General features: G+C 39.3%; 1 protein-coding gene across 2 annotated transcripts; it reads left to right on the forward strand.

The window, feature by feature from the left end:
• The first annotated feature begins 211 nt into the window (after positions 1 to 211).
• On the forward strand, positions 212 to 11,042 carry ccr12a (chemokine (C-C motif) receptor 12a). Of its 2 annotated transcripts, XM_071537595.1 has the most exons (3): positions 297 to 322; positions 766 to 948; positions 8,123 to 11,042. In XM_071537595.1, exon 3 carries the CDS (start codon positions 8,137 to 8,139, stop codon positions 9,226 to 9,228), a length of 1,092 nt encoding a protein of 363 aa, XP_071393696.1. In that variant the 5' UTR covers positions 297 to 322; positions 766 to 948; positions 8,123 to 8,136; the 3' UTR covers positions 9,229 to 11,042. The 2 variants fall into 2 exon arrangements, with proteins under 2 accessions (XP_071393695.1, XP_071393696.1); XM_071537594.1 differs by lacking the exon at positions 766 to 948 and having other exon boundaries at positions 212 to 322.
• The last annotated feature ends 10,589 nt before the right edge of the window (positions 11,043 to 21,631 follow it).

The raw sequence follows: 21,631 nt of genomic DNA on the forward strand, positions 1-21,631 counted from the left end.
TTGCTTTTTGACTAGTCTGAATGATAATTCAAGATATCTAATAATTTAAATGAAGATATCTGGAATTCACAATTCAGATCAAATCAATCAAAACTGAATGCTGTAGTGTGACTCTCTGCACTTAACCAATGCAATTCTGTACAAGCTGCTTAAACACCCACTATATTCATTCCTCTTCAGACAGCCCCTTTACCAGCAACCTCACCTCTCTGTCACTAAAACAGTTTAGCATTGTCAGCAGCAACACAGACTCAGGAGCTAGTCAGTGCTTCTCTTTCTGTTTCTGATTGTCCTTACACTCCACACCTAGAAAACTTCACTGGTGAGTTTATGACTTATCCTTTTGGAGAGTGACATCCAGTACAGACAAAATAGAGCCTTTAAAGGAAACATTTTTTCAGTAATCTTGATTTAACAATGAATTGTTTGTTGTGTTACATGGGAGTTTCCTGGATAATACAGACTGTTATTTGTAAAAAAAAAAACCAAAAAAAAAAACAAGGGGGTCTTCATGATAAAGCAATGTACATGGTCCCAGCAAGATTGTGATTAGCATTTCTGCAGTAATAAAGAGGTTTCGATAACAAAGCAATGTACTTCAGTAAGAGGTCTTACAAAGCAAGGCCCCATACTTTAACTGAGGGGTGTTGATTGATGGAAAAGCCTCTTCAAGGAATTGTCATGAGGGGTTTATATGAGAGGTTTAATCAGATCAAAAAAGTCGAAAGAAAAAAATGCTGGAAATTTTGGATTTGTTTTTTAAAGGCACTACTATCATTAACTCATTACCTCTGTTTGAGTGTTGGATGTCTTGGATGAAGACAAATCAGAAACAGTACTACATGGCCCCAGGATTACCAAAAATCTGAGTCAAAATGAACTTGACACTATATCAGCTAATGTAAAGCTGGCAGAAACGTATCTTTGATGCTGACCTTTGATGTTCAGGTAAAGAATGTTGTGCAGCTGTGTTTTGTTCAGTTAAGAACTATCAGTAACACTTTTTATGACCACAATTATCGTACACTGTAAGGGCACTTATAAGTAATTTTAATGCACTCATAATGACTTATAACCATTCTTTTAAGAACACATAACACTTACTGATGTCAGTACCCATGAAGCATATTAACTTAAAATGCACTTTAAAATAATGAATGTTTACACACCCTTAATAAACAATGAGTTATTGATGAATTAATGATGAGTTAATGTGGAGATAATGATCAGTTCATTATTATCAATCATTTATCAATTATATCTCAATAATTTATAATAAATTAGTACATTATTTGTACTGACATTAGTATATATATTAGACATTATGTATATATATATATAGTATAATATAACAATAAGTATAAGTATAATATAACAATATTATATATAGTATAATATAACAATAATACAGTACTGTGGAAAAGTCTTAGGCACATGTAAAAAAAAAATGTGTAAAGCGAAGATGCAAAAATAATGCAATGAAAAGTTTCTACAAAAAAAAGAATAGTATAAAGAGCAGTCTACTGACACACTAATGCAGAAAACAAATAAACATCTAAGACCACATTTATATGAAACATCTAGGGTGCCTAAGACTTTTGCACATGTACATTATTTGTCAAACAATTCCTGATATAGTGTAATGTAACACTTCCTAGGGAGCATGTAATCATTGTGCATCATTAATGATGAACAAATTATTTGTTCATCATTAACAGATGATGTGTAAATGCTCGACAAAGTATTTACACAGGTATTACTCATTTACTATAAGTTGCATCAAATAACATTAATTGAACATTTACTAATGTTTAGTAAGACATTTGTTCCCGTGACTATGACAAAGGAAAGACAGAAACAAAAATATGACAGCATTTATATTTTATTGTTCACTTCCTGCAAGAAAATTACAAGACTGCTCTCAGACCAACAGAATTTGACCAAATAGACCAGTGTAAAACCACAAACCACCCAAATTTTCCATAAACAGTCACACCCAAAAAACACCCCGTCTTTGAGCTGCTTAAAAGGCACTGGTTCTTACAATTAAACTTGATCAAATTTATTTTGTAGTATTTTAATTAAAACTAACAAACTTAATGTTTACATATATATATATATATATATATGTATATATTATAATATTTACTCAGTCACTCTCTCACTAACATTATTACTTTACCAAGTAGACAATGAAAACATATGATTCTTCGCAGTGTATTTTGATGTATTACAGGGCATGGCACTTTACATGCAGCCTGCGGTGGTAATTTATGATGCTGCATGACTTATATATACTATACTTATATATATGACTTATATTATTATGCATTTCATTTGGCTTAACACACGGCTGGCATAGTGGTTAGCACTGTTGCCTCACAGCAAGAGGGTCCTGGCTTCGTTTCCTGGCCTCGGTCCTGTCTGTGTTGAGTCTGCATGTTCTCCCCGTGTTCACGTGGGTTTCCTCCCACAGTCCAAAGACATGCAAGCCAGGGGGATTAGAGACTCCAAATAGATATGAGTGTGAGTGTGTTTGTCCGTCTATCTGTATTAGCTCTGTGATGGACTGGCGAGCTGTCCAGGCTGTTTCTCTCCCTTCCACACAATGCATGAATGAATTATTTTTGCTTAACAGGCAATTGCTGCATGGATCAATTTAGTAAACCAGTTTACAGCACAAGGTGACTCATGAAATACAAGTTACTATAATACATTATAACTCCCTTCATACAACTTCTGATAGATAACTAGTCATAAATATTCATAACCTACAATTCATTATATCTATATTTTTTGTTATGTTTTATGAGTGTGGATATAATGCATCAGTAAGCATATGCTCATAAGTCATTACAGTGCATATCTTGCCTAGAATACTGCAACTCATTATTCCTGCTTAAATCAAAACTGTCCAACGCCTCTTGTACAAAATGCAGTAGTTAGGATTTTGTGTGGTACTGTACCAACAGAAAAAAATCACATCACCCGAATTCATTTCACTAGTTTTCTGAGTTTTTAGAATTGACTTGATTGCACTGATCACTTAAAATACAGATAGGTACTGATATATCGCTGATCCTTAATCCCTTATGATCCTGAGCACCTCAGATCACAGCCTTGTTTCCCAATAACGATCGTTCTTAGAGGTAAAGAGTATTTTTAAGTGTGATTCTATGAAGGCTCCTTCATTATCTACGTGCATTTCTCAAAGCAGCACTTAGAGTGGGAGTGCCCCCACGTTAGTTAAGTGCATTTTAAAGCCACTGTGACACGTACTGTTAATATGAAAGGTGCTGAAGTGTTTGTTGACTTGGTTTCATAATAACGGATTCATCAAACTGTCTGTAAGTTATGTGATATTGTGCAAATACATTACAATTATATATGCTTATGTGACGGCCCTCCTGTTCTACCAGGGCCTGTTTGTGTGTATTTCCCCTGTCTGTGTCTCTTCCCTCAGGTTCCTGGTAGGCGGGGCGTTTACATTAGTGCAACTGGGAGCACCTGGCCAGTCTCCCAGGGGTACTTAAGACCGGACCGCTCCCCAGTCTGGGAGGCTCTCTCCCCGATGCAGCATGTTATGTTTTGGGTTGGCACTGCCTTTTTGTTAACTTTAGTTTACACTTAACAACACTTCCTTACACTATACCCCTCACGCATCCACTCACTGACACTACTGATTGTACTGATTGACACATCTCATGTCCTTTTTGTATAGATCTGTTGGTATTTAGTTAATAAATGTGATTTTTTTTCCCGTTAACACCACGTATCTCCCTTCTTTGCCATGGCTCCTGAGCTGGGTCATGACAAATTGGGGGCTCGTCCGGTCCATTTTCAGAATCAATAGATAATTGAATTGATTCGGAGTGATCTTGGGTGGTAGCACTTGATTGGTTGGTAGTTGTGTGCCTCTGGGTTTTGCCGTGGGTAAAGGGGGGGTTACTTGGATTTTTGTGAATGAGTTGCCCGTCATAGATGACGTCAGTTGACAGGAAGAATTGCCTGTTTTGATACTACCGTGCGTAGTTGGGGGGCCTTGAATGGCGTTTGTTCCGGTAAGTGCTAATGAGGAGATGCGCGGCCAGTTGTGTAAAGTGCATTTGTTTGTGGTTGAAATAACAACAGTTTGGCGGATTTGATTTGTCTGGTTTTGCTCACTGCTTGTGGGGAAATGTTTTTTTAGGCTCGTTTGTCTCTAGGCGTTGTGCTGGGGGTTGAAGGTAAGTGCTGACTGGTTGGTGCGGTATTGTTTCTATCTTGGAGCTGAGTTCCCTGTGAGGAGTAGCGGCGTTACCCCTTTGGGTTCCGTCAGATTTTTTTTTTTTTTTTTTTTTTGCAGTGTTGCAGTAAACGTGGTTGGAGCAGTTGCTCGGGAGCACGTCCGTAGCCTCAGGGGGGTTGCCAGAGTCTGGTCGCCTTTCCGCGCTACCGGGTTTTAGCGCATAAGTACCCGCCATCGTTACTGCATCAAGACTAGGGGTGAGTTTTATCTAGTCAGATTGGGTTAGGCAGTTAGTTAGGGGGAACGCATGCTCCGGTTTTGGGGTTTTCATCTTTGCCTCATACGCACTGTTGTTGGCACTTACTTTGGCCTGTAGCCCATGCGTAGAGTTGTTTTTGTAGCCGTTTTGTTCCTTGAGGGAATTTGTTAACTGGAATGGCTGAAGTAGCTGAGTTTGTGAAAGCTCCTTGTGAGGAGTTTTTGGATAGATGCACAAAGGAGCAGCTACTGAAAATAGCAGATCACTATAAAATTGAGATTAGTGATAAAAGGTTGAAGGATACGGTGAAGGCCATATTGAAAGCAAACTTGAGTGACATGGGGGTTTTGACTATGGCTGGTGTTGAGGTACCATCTCCCCGTAAGACTACTACTGGTTTGTCTCCGCAGTCTTTAACAACTACCAATTTGACATTTGAACAACAGAAAGAGATTCTTATGTTACAGATGGAGCATGAAAAAATTAAACAAGCAGCTGAAATTGAAAAGCAGTTGGCAGTGGAGAGGATGTGGCAGCAGACGGAACAGGTGAAACTGAATTTACAGCAGTATAAGCTTGATTTGATCAAGGATGGGAGATTGGCAGCTGATGGTTCTGGGGGGTTTGATGGTGCCTCGCATGGTTCCGAGTCTTCAGCACAGAATTTCGACATTCTTGGTAATTTGCGCCTTCTGCGAAAATTCAATGAAAAGGATCCGGAGACATTTTTCTCTTTGTTTGAACGCGTGGCTGACGCAAGAAATTGGCCAGATTCTGCTCGCACGTTAATGTTGCAGTGTGTTTTGACAGGTAGGGCACAGGAGGCGTATTCATCTTTGACTTCGGTCGACAGTCAATGGTCAAGTCAGCTGTGTTGAAGGCTTATGAATTAGTTCCCGAGGCTTACCGCCAGCGGTTTCGGACGTGGAGGAAAGGGGAAAAACAGACACACCTTGAATTTGCGCGTGATTTGACAGCTCACTTTACTCGTTGGTGTTCCGCGGTGGACGTTAATGGTTTTGATGAGTTATGTGATCTGATAATTCTGGAGCAATTTAAAAACTCCATACCCGAGACCATTGCTACTTATATCAGCGATCAGAAAGTGAAGACTGCTGCTGAAGCTGCTGCATTGGCAGACGAGTATGTTTTGACGCACAGGCGCAATTTTGGGGAGCCGCGCACTCGTAGTAGTGGCTATGGGGACGGTGCATCTGTGGGGGGCGTGTATTTGTCATGACCCGGCTCAGGAGCCATGGCAAAGAAGGGAGATACGGGGTATTAACAGAAAAAATAATCACACTTATTAACTAAATACCAATAGATCTATACAAAAAGGACATGAGATGTGTCAATCAGTACAATCAGTAGTGTCAGTGAGTGGATGCGTGAGGGGTATTGTGTCAGGAAGTGTTGTTAAGTGTAAACTAAAGTTAACAAAAAGGCAGCGCCAACCCAAAACATAACATGCTGCATCAGGGAGAGAGCCTCCCAGACTGGGGAGCGGTCCGGGCTTAAGTATACCCCTGGGAGACTGGCCAGGTGCTCCCAGTTGCACTAATGTAAATGCCCTGCCTACCAGGAACCTGAGGGAAGAGACACAGACAGGGGAAATACACACAAACAGACCCTGGTAGAACAGGAGGGCCGTCACACTTACAATCGCCACAGAAACATTATTTAAATCGCCTGTAGAGAGCTTACAGCCAACTGGCGATGGCACCACAACCCTCCAGACACCAGTAGAATTCTAGAATGTTGCTGCATTTTCTTGCTCACTCCAAACAAACAAAAAGAAATTGACAATCACAAGTTTTTCCATGTAAAAAAAACCACAACTTCCCCTTTAATTTGGTACCAAATACATGGCAGGGCGATTCAGGGCGTCTCCTTACTTCAGTCGGTGTCAACATTCACAGTATGACAAAATAACAGATCCTTCCTATATTGGCTAATGATAAGCTTTATACAAAACCTCAAGCGCGTCAACCCAAACAGTAATAAGATCAGACGATAATAGCCGCCAAACAAATATGGAAAAAGTCACCAAACTTATATGGTGAAAAGTGGCGGCAACCCGGTCAATCCTCCTATACCGACTCTTCAGCTAACTGCCTCCACATTAACATTATTATTATTATTACAACATTATTACAGTACTTACAAAAGTAACTGTATATTATGTGTATTATATTATTACTTGATTTAAAACAACTCGTTACACTACTTTGTTACTCAGATATGTAATAATATTACGTAACGCGTTATATTACGTAACTCGTTACCCCCAACACTGGATAGCATCACACACAAGCACCATCACATAATAAATACCATCCCTGTCTAATCTTTTGATCATTATCCAGTGTTTGCAAAACATCAGTCCTTTCCCTAAATGTCCGTCCTTGACGTCATCTCAATGCAGCTATCTTCCAGTTACTGCTCATGTTAGGACAGCTCTTGAGCTTTCCTAAATACATAGTATATCCTGAGATATGAGTACTTTTATTTCATAGGAATGTTGATAACAGCTCTTACTCCTAAAAGTAGGACCAAATATGCATCACTCTGAGAATTTTCGGGCAGTTGGGACCCATTTCCTACACTGACACTTGATAACTATGGGCCCAGGGCCGGTATGTATAAAACCCCTTATAATGTTGATTAAATCTGAGCCTGTTATCAAGCATCTCAGAATTACTCCTAAGAATCTTGTTAAAAATGTGACTGTGACCAAATTTACTCACTGCTCAGAGTAGGAGCTAAAAGTTAGTTATCAAGTGTCCCTCAGAGTGATGTGTAGGAGTTGGTCTTATGAATTTGTCTCAGCATGATTTTAAGAACATGGGAAAAGCCATGTAATGAATGTGCAGTGATGTTTTGTAGTTTTTCTTCTTTTGTGTAGAAACAGGATGCACTGAATGAACTGAAAATTTCCAAAACAAGGAATTTGCAATACCGAAGCAATTTTATGTTATCTGTCAACATGGCATAATGATGGTCAAGCTTTTCAAGCTATTAGATAGGTCTTGTTTTTGCTAAAATAATAATAATAATAAAAATAATAATAATAAAAATATAGCCACAAGAGGCAATTGACATGGTCCACGTACCTGATGACCTCTGGGGTAAAGGACCAATGTGCAAGTGTGATCCCTGTGGCATGCTGAGTATTTTGAAATTTGAACAGAGATTTGTATGGCCATTTAAAATTATGATGTTGCTATAGCGCCACCAATGCGCGAAATTACACCACATTTTGCTTCCTCGGAATGGTAAACAGACTGCTGCTAAACTAGATTAAAAAAATACGTTTTCAGTTGTTTAAACACAACTTTGGGGCGTAATGGGTAAAAGCAGCATCCCCAAAGCTCTTTGTGGCTTGGGAACATTTAAAAGACCAGCTTCTGAGGACCTAAGGACTCGTGAGGTGTAGGGATGGCCATTTGAAGTCATATCAATATTCGAATATTCTATTATAAATAACTCAGGTAACCGGTCAACCAATACTGTGCACATGCACATGCTCCTCTGATTTGAAAATCTCATAAAGTATGAAAAGTAACACAATTTTGGTCACACCAAAAAAAAATTCAATGTATATCAGTCTCCTTATTAAAGACTCTCTCCTACAGGATGAACCCCAGCCATGGAGGACAACAGTGACCAGTATCTGCTCTTCATGAATCTGTTTAACGACAGCTATGACACCACTGACTCATCCTACGTGGTCAGTGGACTTGTCCAGCTCTGCTCCAAGACTAAGGTCAACCAGTTTGGTGCTAACTTCATCCCATTATTCTACTATGTAAACTTCCTTCTGAGTTACCTGGGTAATGGGCTTGTTCTCTTCATCATTTACAAGTTTGAGAAGCTGAACACGGTGACAAACATCTTCCTCCTAAATTTGGTCATCTCAAACATTCTTTTTGCCTCCAGTCTTCCCTTCTGGGCAACATACCATTTGTCTGAGTGGATATTTGGCGTGGTGTTGTGTAAGATGGTCAGCAGTGCCTACTTCATCGGCTTCTACAGTTCTATCCTCTTCCTCACGCTTATGACATTTGACCGGTATCTTGCAGTGGTGCATGCGGTGACAGCTGCCAGGAGCAGGAAAAAGACCTATGCCATCATCGCATCGGTGGCAGTTTGGTGCATCAGTATTGTAGCCAGTGTCAAAGAGTTGGTTCTCAAAAAAGTATGGCTGCATTTAGAGTATGGGCTGATGTGTGAGGAAGCAGGATTCCCTGGGAACATAATGAATCGCTGGCACCTGGTCACTAACTACCAACAATTCCTACTGTTCTTCCTCCTCCCTCTTTTCATGGTGATGTATTGCTACATTAGCATCACCGTCCGGATCTTGTCCACCCGGATGAAGGAGAAGTGCCGTGCCATCAAGCTCATATTTATCATCATCTTCACCTTCTTCGCTTGCTGGACGCCCTACAATATAGTCATCCTCCTTCAGGCCATCCGAATCTCTACCATTGGTGAGAATAATGAATCATGCTCAGAGTCAGAGGCATTGGACTATGCGCTGTATGTGACACGAAACGTGGCCTACTTGTATTGTTGCATTAGCCCTGTATTTTATACATTTGTGGGTAAGAAGTTCCAGAGCCACTTCAGAAAACTGCTGGCCGAGAGGATCCCCTGTCTGAAAAGACACATAAGCCTCAGCAGCCAGAGCAGCAGGACCACCTCACAGAGGACACCCCACACTACATATGACTACTAGAAAGAGAGTTTTATAAATCTGATTATTTTTGTCTGTACGTACTTTTCTTATTTTGTAAGCATGTAACCTTTTAGTGTGGAATCTATGCATATTTTTTATAAATGAGGCCCCAGACCAGGCTTGTAAATGTTATTTACGATTTATTTTAGCCTACTTAGGTGCCAGATGGTGGCAGTTTGCAACATCCAGTGAGTCCAAGAATGTTTAGACATTACGTGAGCTTAGAATTATAAGGTTCTATCTGCCTTCAGGATAGTTCTGAGATATTGAGCTTCAAAGTTTTCAGCATCCCTTGAGTTAAATGGAGATGGGTCCTTTTGTTTTAGAAATTACAGACTCAAAAATCATTATTTTCAAAAAATAACACCACACATATGTCAAACAGGTACTCATAGAATAGGTTCATGCGACTAACTCAGTTTTGACAAAAAGGTCAGATAGAACCTTATAATACCAAGGTCACGAAAAAACATAAGGGAAACATTAGAGTATAAGACATTGTGATATGTAGGATGGGCCTATTTTAATTCCAGTGTCTCACAAAAGCACTGTTGCAATAGTCAAATTGGTTGAAATTGGACTATGAAAATTAATTCACCAATGTAGGCCTGAGGAAAGGATGTGTGTTAAGACAACACAGATGTACTATATACCTTATGTTGATTACCAAATGAATGTCGCCATTTCGCCATGCCTTTTGCTGGGTATGCATAAATGATATAAATGAATGATGATATGCTACTTCATCAATAGCAGATGTCCATTTTTGATGATGGAGTAGCAAATAAACTATCCCAAAAGGTCTCCACTTCCTTCTCTCCTCCACTCCATTCCTCCCCTTGTCTCCTCCAAGTTGCTTCCTGGTACAAGAGGAGTGGTAGTGAGGGAGGAAAGGAGGAGTGATGCACCCATGGTTGATATGTAATAATACGGTATTTTGTGAACATGGTAAATGTCAACACTGTTCTTTTTGTCTTGATTCACAGTTACAGTTGATAAATTGTGAGAAGTATGTTGAAAAGTGGCTAAAACATCTTTTTTATTTGCATCTGTCACATTTATGATTACAGCAAATTAGCATAGCTTTTAGTGCTTTTTTATTTTTATGTTTTAAAACTCATAGTTGCTTTGTGTCAACAATTATAGAAAAACAGATTTTAATATCTAGCAAAATTCATTAATCATACTCTTAGTCATACTCTTCCATTCCTTAGCATTTTTGCTTTTTGCTGTTGTTATACTGTTTTCTAACATGTGTTCTGTTGTCATTTCAGTTTTGTTATCCAATTCAGATGTACACTGTTTGAAACTGTGTGAAAGTGTTTTGAAACTCAAAATGTAATGACAACTCTGCTGCCACCATTATAGTGAAATGAAAACCCTATTTGCACTGGCATTTTAAGACAACATCACTTAAGTGTTTTGATACCTTACTTTCATGGATTGCTATGGTGTTTCAATAGCTGACTTTCATGGAATCCAAACACCACTTAGGTGTTTTGATTGCTTACTTTACAGCACTTCAGACACCACTATGGTATATTTAATCTCTTTTCTTATGTACACCACAATAGTGTTTATCCTTGTCAGTAACTCTGTTTTACATTGTTTCATGTGGTTTCATATCAATACACCCTGATATGGTGTATCTTTACTACAAATCAGGACAGAAAAATATAACTTTTACAAGCATTGTTATTTATGCTTCATTTATGATTCATACTGTCACAAACAAATCTTAGTTTCATCAATAAACAATCAGCAACATTCAAGATATCGTAACGTGAAAGATATTGTGTGACAATTGTATTGTATACTGTATAGATAATTAAATAATAAATAAACATTGTAGCACCCCATGTGGCCCTTTGGTTCAGTGGTATCCAAGATGTTGTGCATGATGGACAAACAGATGGACAGACAGACGGATGAACAGACAGGGATTGATCCATAGTTCCTCATCTGGAGTAGGGAGTTTGTACAAAAAAGGGGATGAGAATTGAGGGGGACAGGGCGTAGGTGGTAAGTTATAGGGAGGGGGGTGGGGAGTATTTGGAAGATCTTACAGTCTTGTTCTTAAAGGTTAAAAGTTTGGCAGGGATGTTCATGTTATCTTCATTATTCAGTAGTTGCAGCTGTAAACATTTAAATGTGCACATTTTGGGATACTGCTACCACAAAATGGAGTATGAGAAAGAAAGGGCAGTGAGGGCATCAGAGAAGTTTTATTTGTGGCTATGTAAAATCTTTGCGCTGTAAGAATGGGCCAATGGTTGAAACATAGGGAGTTATAGGGCCAATTGAAACATCTTGTGGGATTGATGTTCCTCCTGGTGGAGCATCATGCTGCTCTGACCTCCTCATTCAACAGTGTTGAGGTCTGTGGCTGATGGAGGACAGATGATGGAGGCATTCACTCAGATACACATGCACACCAGAGTTAGTTATTATTCCACTTATATTCTTCTTGAATTGCAAAGGCACATACATTATAACTATTACAGTAGAAGCTGAAACACTGAAGTTCTAACAGTAGCCTATGTATTTAGCTGCTGACACTAGCCACTGTAGCATTACTACACAGACTCAGCAGAGGCTGTAGCAATCCAATGTTAGCTGTGGGTAAACTTAGCCTTCGTAGCAACACAGCAGAAGAGAACAGTGACAGAAAAGCAAACACACCTCAACCTAGCTCCACCTGCCTGAGATCTTCCATTCTCCAATTAACACAGACAAAGAAGACAAATGAGGGGTGTCCTGGTGGCTCAAGTCAAGTCAATCAAGTCAAGTCAATTTTATTGTCCTAGATGGGCGATTTGTGCTGCAGCAAGTATACAACACATAAAATACGTCAACATAAAACATATAGTATCACATAGAAACAGTAAGAAAAGTGACAAAGGTGGCTCACACTACTGCACCAAAGTTTATTCCAGATCCATGAAATAGGTGCAAGTGTCCATTCAGACCTATGTGGCCTGAACAAACTTATGAATAAAATCATATATACATCAAATTATATACTGTATATCAACAACAGTTCCTACAAGACTGAACTATGTCATTGTCAACAACATCCTCGACATCATCATCACCAACATCGCAGGAGTAGTAAGTAAGCTCAGTAACCTTGCCAGTATAATATACAGTATATCAACATAACCATACAAGAGTATGGTTATCAGTGCATTATCATCATCACCCTCACTGCCAGAGCATTGTCATCCTCACCAAGCAACATAACTACTGGCAATATAACATACCATACAGCAAAAAAGTTAAGAATACGAAATAAAAATGTAATAATCATTAGCAATTACCTCCTCCTACCAGCAGCATTTAAGGCTTGAAGGGCAACAGGGATAAAGGAGTTCTTATACTTGTTTTTCATGGCAGGGGACCACAGGGGCCCTAAACCGTAGGCCAGATGGAAGCAACTTAAACTCAGAATGTAAGGGATGATGAACACTATCTGCAAGAATAGCCTTAGCTTTCTTAAGCACCTGCTTATTGAATAAGTCATTTGGGCTACTGAACTGTACTCCTACTATCTTACTGGCCACTTTCACAATCTTAGTAAGGGCATTTTTCTCTCTAATGCAGAGGTTGCCATACCAACAGATACTAGAAAATGTGACGATAGACTCAATAAAAGCTCTATAGAACAAGGTCATTAGTCTTATCAATCTGAAATTTGGCAAGTTTCCTTAAGCAATAAAGGCGTTGCTGACCTTTTTTTACACAACATGTCAGTATTTAGATCGAATTTCAGCCAGTTATCAATTATGGTGCCCAGGTATTTGTAACTGGTTACCATGTCGACTGCCTGACTCTTGATGACACTGCTCTGGGGAGCTGCCTCAAATCTATACACATATCTTTTGTTTTTGCTACATTTAGTTGAAAAAAGCATTTTCACACCAAAGAACAAAATCGTCAACTACAGGCCCATGACAAACTTCATCATTCCCAAGAAGGCTAAGAATTACAGAGTCGTAGGTAAACTTTACAATGTATCTGTTCTCATGATGGCTATGACAATCATCTGTATATGAAATATACAAGAGCGGAGAGAGAATGTTGCCCTGGGGAGAGCCGGTGGAAGAAATCAGAAATCATCAATTGTACCATAGCATAAGTCCAAAATCCTATCATGTCTAGTTGGGCATGTAACATACTGATGAAAGTTCCTCAAATTTTTTGACAGTATGCAATGATAGAAATCACCAAGAATGATGTTAGGGGCATCAGGAGATATTAATTGTAGCCTTTGTATTACTTGGAGTATAAGTTTACAGGCATTACTTTCATTTGCCTTTGGATGGATGTAAACAACAATGACAAATACCTGAGGAAACTCCCGAGGCAAATAATGAGGCCGTAGTGAGACCGAAAGCAATTCAAGATCTGCGGAGGAAAATTTATCAATTCAATTCAAGGTGCTTTATTGGCATGACAGTTCACAAACAAACAATATTGCCAAAGCATGTAACAAGAGATTAATCATCAATTAAATTATTAAATAAGAAAAAAAATTAAGTAACAGAAAAATAATTCTATCCCCTCCCATCTATTATTGTGTGTGTGTGTGTGTGTGTGCGCGCGCGCGCATGCGTGTGTGTGTGTGTGCGCGTGCGTGTGTGTGCATGTGTGTTGTTGTGCCTCCACTGTCTACTGACTATCATTGTTTCTGTGTTTATGTCACTTGTGTTTCTGAGGAAACATAAACCAGCAAAATATCACCTTAGACAATTAAAAAACAGAACTTTTCACATATATTCATATATTATTCTTCATATTTCTAATTCAACTGTGTGTCCCTCTTCCCTTTAAGTGTGACAGCAATCTACAAATTTAGCAGCTAATGCTGCACACTGACTTTTCTCTCCACACAGGTAGGGCAGTTTGAGAGGATCAGGCAGATGGTTGAACTCTGGGTAAATTCTGCCTATCCTCTCAAAATAAGTCTGTCTCACATCTTTGTATCTGTCACAGTAACAGGAAGTGACTTTCTGTCTCTGTCTCTCCCTGACAGCAGAATAAATACAACCTGCTCTCCCTGGGTTGCCAGGTCTGCCTGTGGCGGCCTGTTTCTACAGCCAGCTTGTGAGCACAGAGCCTGTACCTTGTTAGGGATTTCCTCAGTTTGCTGTTGGTCACAGTGGTCAGATATTCTGCCACTGTGTACTCTCTGTCTAGGGTCAGATAGAGTTCTAATTTGCTTTGTGTTTTTGTCTTTTCCTTCCAATAGGTGATATATTTTTCTTTCTGTTTTGAAATTATTTGGTTGGTCCAGAGAGACTGAGGATTGTCCTGAATCCCTGGTGTTTGTGTCCAGAAGGAACTCTTCTTGTCCTTGTTCGACTCTTGGCACTGAAGAGCTTTATATACTGATAGGAGTGGGGGTCGCTGGATCGGAGATCGGAGTTTGTAGAATTTGATGGCTCGTTTCTGAATGTTGATGATGATTGGATATTGGCCGAGTTCTGCCCTGCATGTATTACTGACTGTGTTCCTCTGGACTCCCAGGATTTTACACAGCTCTGCATGCAGGACTTCCAGTGGGTGTTTTTCCCATTTTGAGAATCTTGATTGACTAGAGGACCCCCACTTCACTACCATATAGCATAATTGGATGTATTACTGAATTTAGAATTTTGAGCCAGGTCCTAATTGGGATGTCAATTGGAATTTTTCTTTTGATGGCATAGAAAGCTCTTCTTGCTTTCTCCTTCAGTTGATTCACAGCCAAGTTAACATCAGGATTTTGGCTCTTAGTTTACATTTCTTTTTTTTATCATTTAAATTTTTTATTTTTCAAACAACCTGCAACATTACAATACAAAACATACTTTTCACGTGGTAGTCTACAGGTAACAAAGTACACAAACGCAGATAGAAAACAAAAACAAAAAAACAAAAACAAAAGCAAACACAACAGCACAGCATGATAGGTCACAGCATCTCCCCCCCGCCACAACACACAACACTCTACATGACATATTTTAAGGCTTTCTATTACATATTGCTATCTAGTGATCCCCACCCTTAATAAAACTGAGGAAGCTACCCCACATTTCAGTGAATTTAGACACATTATCTTTCAGCTTGGCTAACATTAACGCGTATGAGGCTGTAACCATCATGAGTTCGATCCAGTCCTTATAACAAGGTATGTTTGTATTTTTCCAGTTCCTTAGTATAATCCTGTCTGCGTTAAGGAAGCCTGCAAGGGCTAACCCAAACTGTGCCTTTGTAAGTCCAGCTGGTAGAACAGATTTGTCTCCAAGAAGGCAAAGCCTTGGCGAGCTTGGCAAGCGCTGATCCAACCATTCCTCAAGTGCCCCAACCACTCGGGTCCAAAATGGGGAAACCAGCGGACAGTCCCACATGAGGTGTAAAAAAGTACCCATAGAACTCTTACATTTCCAGCACTCATTGCTTTGAATTAGACCAAGCTTTTTAAGTCTGACTGGAGTCCAATAATATTTATGAATTATTTTATAATGTACAAATTTGCTCTTAATATCCCTTACTGGCCAACCCATGTTATGGACAATATTCTCCCAGACCTCTTGTTCAAACTCAATGTTTAGGTCCCTTTGCCATATCATCCTCAGATTCTCACTTTTACCATACAGAGCATTTGCTGCCATTTTATAAAAAACAGAGGATGATTGTACAATATTGTGAAGCTTTAAAAAACGTTGGTATTTGGTATTTCCAAAAGTCCCCTTTATCAGTTAGATTATATCCTTTAGCTCCTGAAAGGAGTAGAACACTCCATCCCCAAATAGATCGGCAATTGTGGCTAAACCCTTACTGTGCCATACCTTCCAACATACTGTTTTCTTCCCAATCTTAATTGCAGGATTTTCCCATATAGATGAGTAACCTTGTTTATATTGAGACAGGCCAAACATTTTATGGACTTTGTTCCAAACCTCCCGTGAGTGCTGAAGTAATGGATTAATATCTCCTTCTGGAGGGGACTGTGATGGTTTTTGAGACAGAGCATCTATAAATCTAAAAGGGGAGGTAAGCGACTTCTCTATCTCCATCCAACCCAGATGTGAACCATTCCCTGACCAGTGTTTGCATAGTTTAACCATTTCAAAAGCAGTATTGTACAATTCTATATTTGGCAATGCCAATCCTCCTCTCCCTCTCGTGGTAAACAACTTAACCAGACTAATTCAGGGTTTCTTCCCATTCCACAGGAAATCCCTAACTACCTCGTTATAATGCTTAAACACTGACACAGGAACATTTAAAGGAATCATCATAGAGATATAATTAATCTTTGAAGATACCATCATTTTAACTATATTTATTTTTCCCCACAGAGATAGATTCAACATTTTCCACTTGGCAAAACTAGTCTTAATATTTTGGAGCACTGGATTTATATTAATTTGAACAATCTCCTGAAAATCTGTAGTCAATCTTATCCCCAGATATTTCAACCCAGATGGTAGCCATTTAAATGGGAATGCTCCAATGTCTGCAGGGGAACAACCCCTAGAGACTGGCATTACCTCTGATTTTTTCCAGTTGATTTTGTAGCCTGAAATCTTAGAAAAGCTCTCAACAATGCCCATGACACCTGGAATAGAGGAAGTTGGGTCTGATAGTAACAACAAAACGTCGTCCGTGTACAAAAACAATTTATGCTCTCTACCTCCCGCCATCACTCCCTTAATTTTCAGATCATCTCTGATTGAAACTGCCAGTGGTTCCACAAACAGAGTAAAGAGCAACGGGGACAGAGGATCCCCCTGCCTAGTCCCACGTCCCAAATTAAAGAAGGGGGATGTAATGCCATTCGTAAGAACCGCTGAACATAATACCTTAACCCATTTAATAAATCCTGTCCCAAAGCCAAACGCCTGCAAAGTATACATCAGATATCCCCACTCCACCCTATCAAATGCTTTCATGGCATCAAGCGAGAAAGCAGCAACTGGAACATCTTCTTTACAGTTAGGTGTCTAAGGTTGTCAGCTGATGATCTACCTTTAATAAAACCGACCCGGTCATTATTAATAACTTGTGGCAGAACTTTCTCCATTCTCATTGCTAATACCTTAGTCAATATCTTGCAATCTACGTTTTCCAAACTAATTGGCTGAAAGCTACCTGGCTCATAGGGGTTCTTATCTTTTTTCAGCAGCACAGTGATTACTGCATCATTGAATGTTGGCAGCTGCCCCTCTGCCAGCGCTTCTGTATAGACCTCGGTCAGAATAGGTGCTACTATGTCAATGTACTTCTTATAATATTCGGCTGGAAAGCCATCTAAACCTGGTGATTTACCGGACTTCATTGACAATATAGCCTCCCTAACTTCAGACTCATCTACAGGTGCATCCAACATCTCCACCTGGGCTGGGGACACCGTAGGAAGATCTATTTTAGAAAAAAACTCCTGATATTTGCCGTCATCTACAGATGCCTCTGACTTATACAAATTCTCATAGAAACTTTTGAAGACCTTGTTGATTTCCACATTATCTGTTAGAACTTCCCCCTTATCATCATTAATTGCTGGAATCAAGAAGCTGGCATCTTTTTGTTTCAGTTGTCTTGCCAACAGCTTGCCAGATTTCTCTCCACTTTCATAGAAGCTTGTTTTTAACCTAAAGAGGGCATATTCTGCCCTCTTATTGTATATCTCATTTAGCTGATATTTCAAGTCACAAATTTCTTTTAACCTGTTGTCACTGAAAAGTTGTGACATCTCCTTTTCCATATTTTTAATCTGAGATTCAAGCTCATGAATTCTCGTGCTGGTCAGTTTTTTCAGAAAACTAGTGTGTGAAATTATCCTGCCCCTTATGTACGCCTTTGAAGCTTCCCACACTGTCCCCAGCCTCTCCGTTGAGCCAATATTATGCTAAAAAAAATCCTTAAAATAGGTTTCCAGAACAATCCCAAAATTGGGGTCCTGAAGCAACGATGCATTTAGTCTCCACCTATTTGCCCTAGTTCCACTCGACTTAATCACTAAGCTTAGCTCTACCGGAGCATGATCAGACAAAGCTATCACCCCAATCTTACAATCCGCCACTGCCTCAATCATTTCTCTAGAAACCAGGAAATAATCTATCCTTGAGTATGATTTATGCATATGTGAAAAAAAGGTATACTGGTATAAAAGGTATATTGACCAACCTCCATATGTCTACCAAACCAAGGTCTTTCATCATCAACTGTATAGCTAATCTATCCTTTGGCACAGCCTTATGATATGTTGTTCGGTCTAAATGGGCATCTTGCACCTGGTTATAGTCCCCAGCAACCAACATCTGACCCTCCTCAATTTCTCCCATTGTCTTGTTAACCATATGAATAAAATTGCTATCCTCTTTGTTTGGAGCGTACACATTACATATGTTAACTTTTACTCCATCAGTGGTGGCCTGTATACATAACATCCTGCCCTTGTCGTCCTTTTTTTGATTAAGTACAACTAAATTCAACTTCTTATGTACCAATATCGCCACCCCATTCTTTTTACTAGTAAATGAGTTATGAAACACCTGCCCTACCCAATCACGCTTAAGTTTGTCTGCTTCTACACCCTCCATGTGTGTCTCCTGAATCAGGGCTATATCTGCTTTGTTAGATTTCAGATAACTCAACCACTTCTTTCTTTTTATAGGATTCTGGGATCCGTTAATATTCCACGTAATCATCTTTATATTTAGCCATTGGCTACATAGCATTATCTAGTATCCAGTCGAGAGCGTGCCGCAGGAGAGGAGAGCACCCGCCCCTTTGATCCATCACCTGTGCTGTGCATAACAGATAAAACACTATCCTAAACAAGCCGTAATGAACAATAGGAACACCAAAAATATACCCTTTATCCCCCCACCCCGTTCCCTCAACATTCCTTTTTTCAAAAGGATATCCCCACCCGTACATGATCCGTGAGGCGCAACGACTGGAAATCCCTCCAGAACCTGCCCCCCCATCTTATATATATATATATATATCACTCCCAGTCATAAATCAGTACCGAACATCTTACTCAAACGTAACTAGAACCAAGTCCTCATTTTAACGCCATACTGCTTATTAACCAGCGCAAAAATGCTGTTCTTGTAAAATTAAGAAGAGAGAAAAAAAAAAAAAAGGAAGAAATAACCGTACCTGTATCTGTGTGCCTACATAAATACCTGGGCTACAGGTCATACTCACAACCTCTGACATCACAGCTAATTTGGTCGTGCCTGGGCCATTCTGTACAGTAACTAAACGCAGAAGTTAATGCCCCAGTAGAATAACTGAACTTTGGATAAGTGCATGAAAAGAATGTTTATTCATAACTACACAGACTGCCTCTTTTAACAGCTTACTGGCAGCCTTGAGAATATTATCAACAATAATACATAGGTGACTCCGAACTCTGGTTTGAGGGGTTAGACTCAAACCACAGGTTAGAACTAAGTCAAAGGAGGCTCTTATCAAAAGAAGCTAAATTATGGACCTAAAAACAAAGTTGATAAGGATGGGCTTGCACATGATGGAAAGTTACTTTGTTAAGCACTTATTTTATTTCATAACAGAATGTTTTCGGCCCTCCGGCCTTCATCAGTGTCTAATAGTAACTCATCTTTTTCCTCAAAATGTAGGGAAACTTAATTGCCACAGGTGTGTGGAAAGACACAGGTGATCTCATCATCTCAACATGATTTTGTTACAACATTAAATCAACAAAATAAGAGGCTTCAAAGTATTTCATATATGCAGACACCACTTTCAAAATACCTCTACCATTTTGACATGAAGGATCTAATCCCCATAACAAGAATCATTATGAGAAGGTCTTGCTTTGTACATCCCTGGTGTTAAACTAAACTCCAACATGTGTCACCGTCATGAGCTACGTGTTTTGCATACAGCTTCATCAGGCTCATGCAAGGCATATGTTATAAGGTGTGTAAATAGAAAACATCATCTCATTGCCTAATTTGCATACCTAATTCAATAAACTATATTACTATATTATGACAAAACCCCACAACATGTATTCAACCTTATCAGGCAGCAAATTGTGTACAAAATATAAATGCGGTAACACTTTGCATTATGGTTCACTAGTTAATGTGTAATTATGTAGTTAACTAATCATTGATTAACCAGTAATTGATACATTTGTTAGCTACTCACTACTTTGTAGTCACTATTAAGTAATATGCTGATAAATGATTAAGAATTGTTAACTGACTTTTTTACCATGTTACAGTTTATGTATTCATGACCTCTCTGTTAGCCACTGGTAATTATGATGTGAATTAATTATGCCGTATATATGCTCATTTAAAGACATACCATTAGTTATAGATTAGTTCTGCTAATTCAACTAATCATGTGTGGTTATATTTGCGCCGCCCTGGTGCAGCCCCTCAGGGAAGTCCTGTGGCCTACCCGCTCATCTTCAAACATCCTCGATCATGTTCAGTCTTCCTTATCATGCTCAAGAGTTGTCTGTAATTAATCCTTATTGTTACTTGACCATTACATACCACTCTGTGCAGTGGTGTGCACAGACTCTCTAAGGGGCAGGGGCAAAAAATGAAAAAGGGGCACATCTTCCACCCACACTAACCTGAAGCCACCTGGATTTGGGGGGCATAAGTGCATGCTGATATGGCACCCCAACTGGGTTGGAGTGAATACACAGTGCATTCACTGTCAGACCACAGACCCCACTAACAGACCACTGTCAGATAAATGTATATCTAAAAGGAACTGTACAGCAGAAAGCAATAGAACCTGAACCCTGTAAACTATATAGACTAAACAAGTCATATAAATGGTCTCCTGCCTGTGAGATTAAATTTAGAAATATAATCAGCTCTCCAGATATCATACAGCTTATTAACACTTTCCTCTCAGTAGAGTTTAAAACGAATCAGTTTGACATAAACATGGCTGTAACCAAAATCAATAATATTTAATCACAAATCTGCCAATAAAGCAGGTCTCATTAAAAACAGCCCTACATGTAGACAGAAACCAAAAAAGGAGATGTGGTATGACAAGGATTGCAGAAGTGTCAGGAAAAAACTAAGACACCTGTCCAACCTAAAACACCGTCAACCACAAAACACAGACCTGCGCCAAAACTATGTTGAAACACTAAGAGAATACAAACAGATCCTAAGACAGAAGAAAGGAGAGCATTACAATCTGAAACTAAGAGAAATTGAGGAATCCATTGATCAAAATCAATTCTGGGAGAGATGGAACAGCTTAAGCAACAACAAATCAGATAATGTAGCCTTACAAAACTGTAGCATTTTGAAAAACCATTTTGAAAAACTCTATGAGCAAATTTCGCCTGACAGTCTAAATCATGAACAAAAACAAATCCAAGAAAAGTTGAGAATAC

Source organism: Centroberyx affinis, unplaced genomic scaffold (genome assembly GCF_046629955.1).
Source record: "Centroberyx affinis isolate AG114_WGS23_722 - 3 ecotype Tasmania unplaced genomic scaffold, CSIRO-AGI_Caff_v1 ptg003073l_1, whole genome shotgun sequence".
NCBI classification, from domain to species: domain Eukaryota; kingdom Metazoa; phylum Chordata; class Actinopteri; order Beryciformes; family Berycidae; genus Centroberyx; species Centroberyx affinis.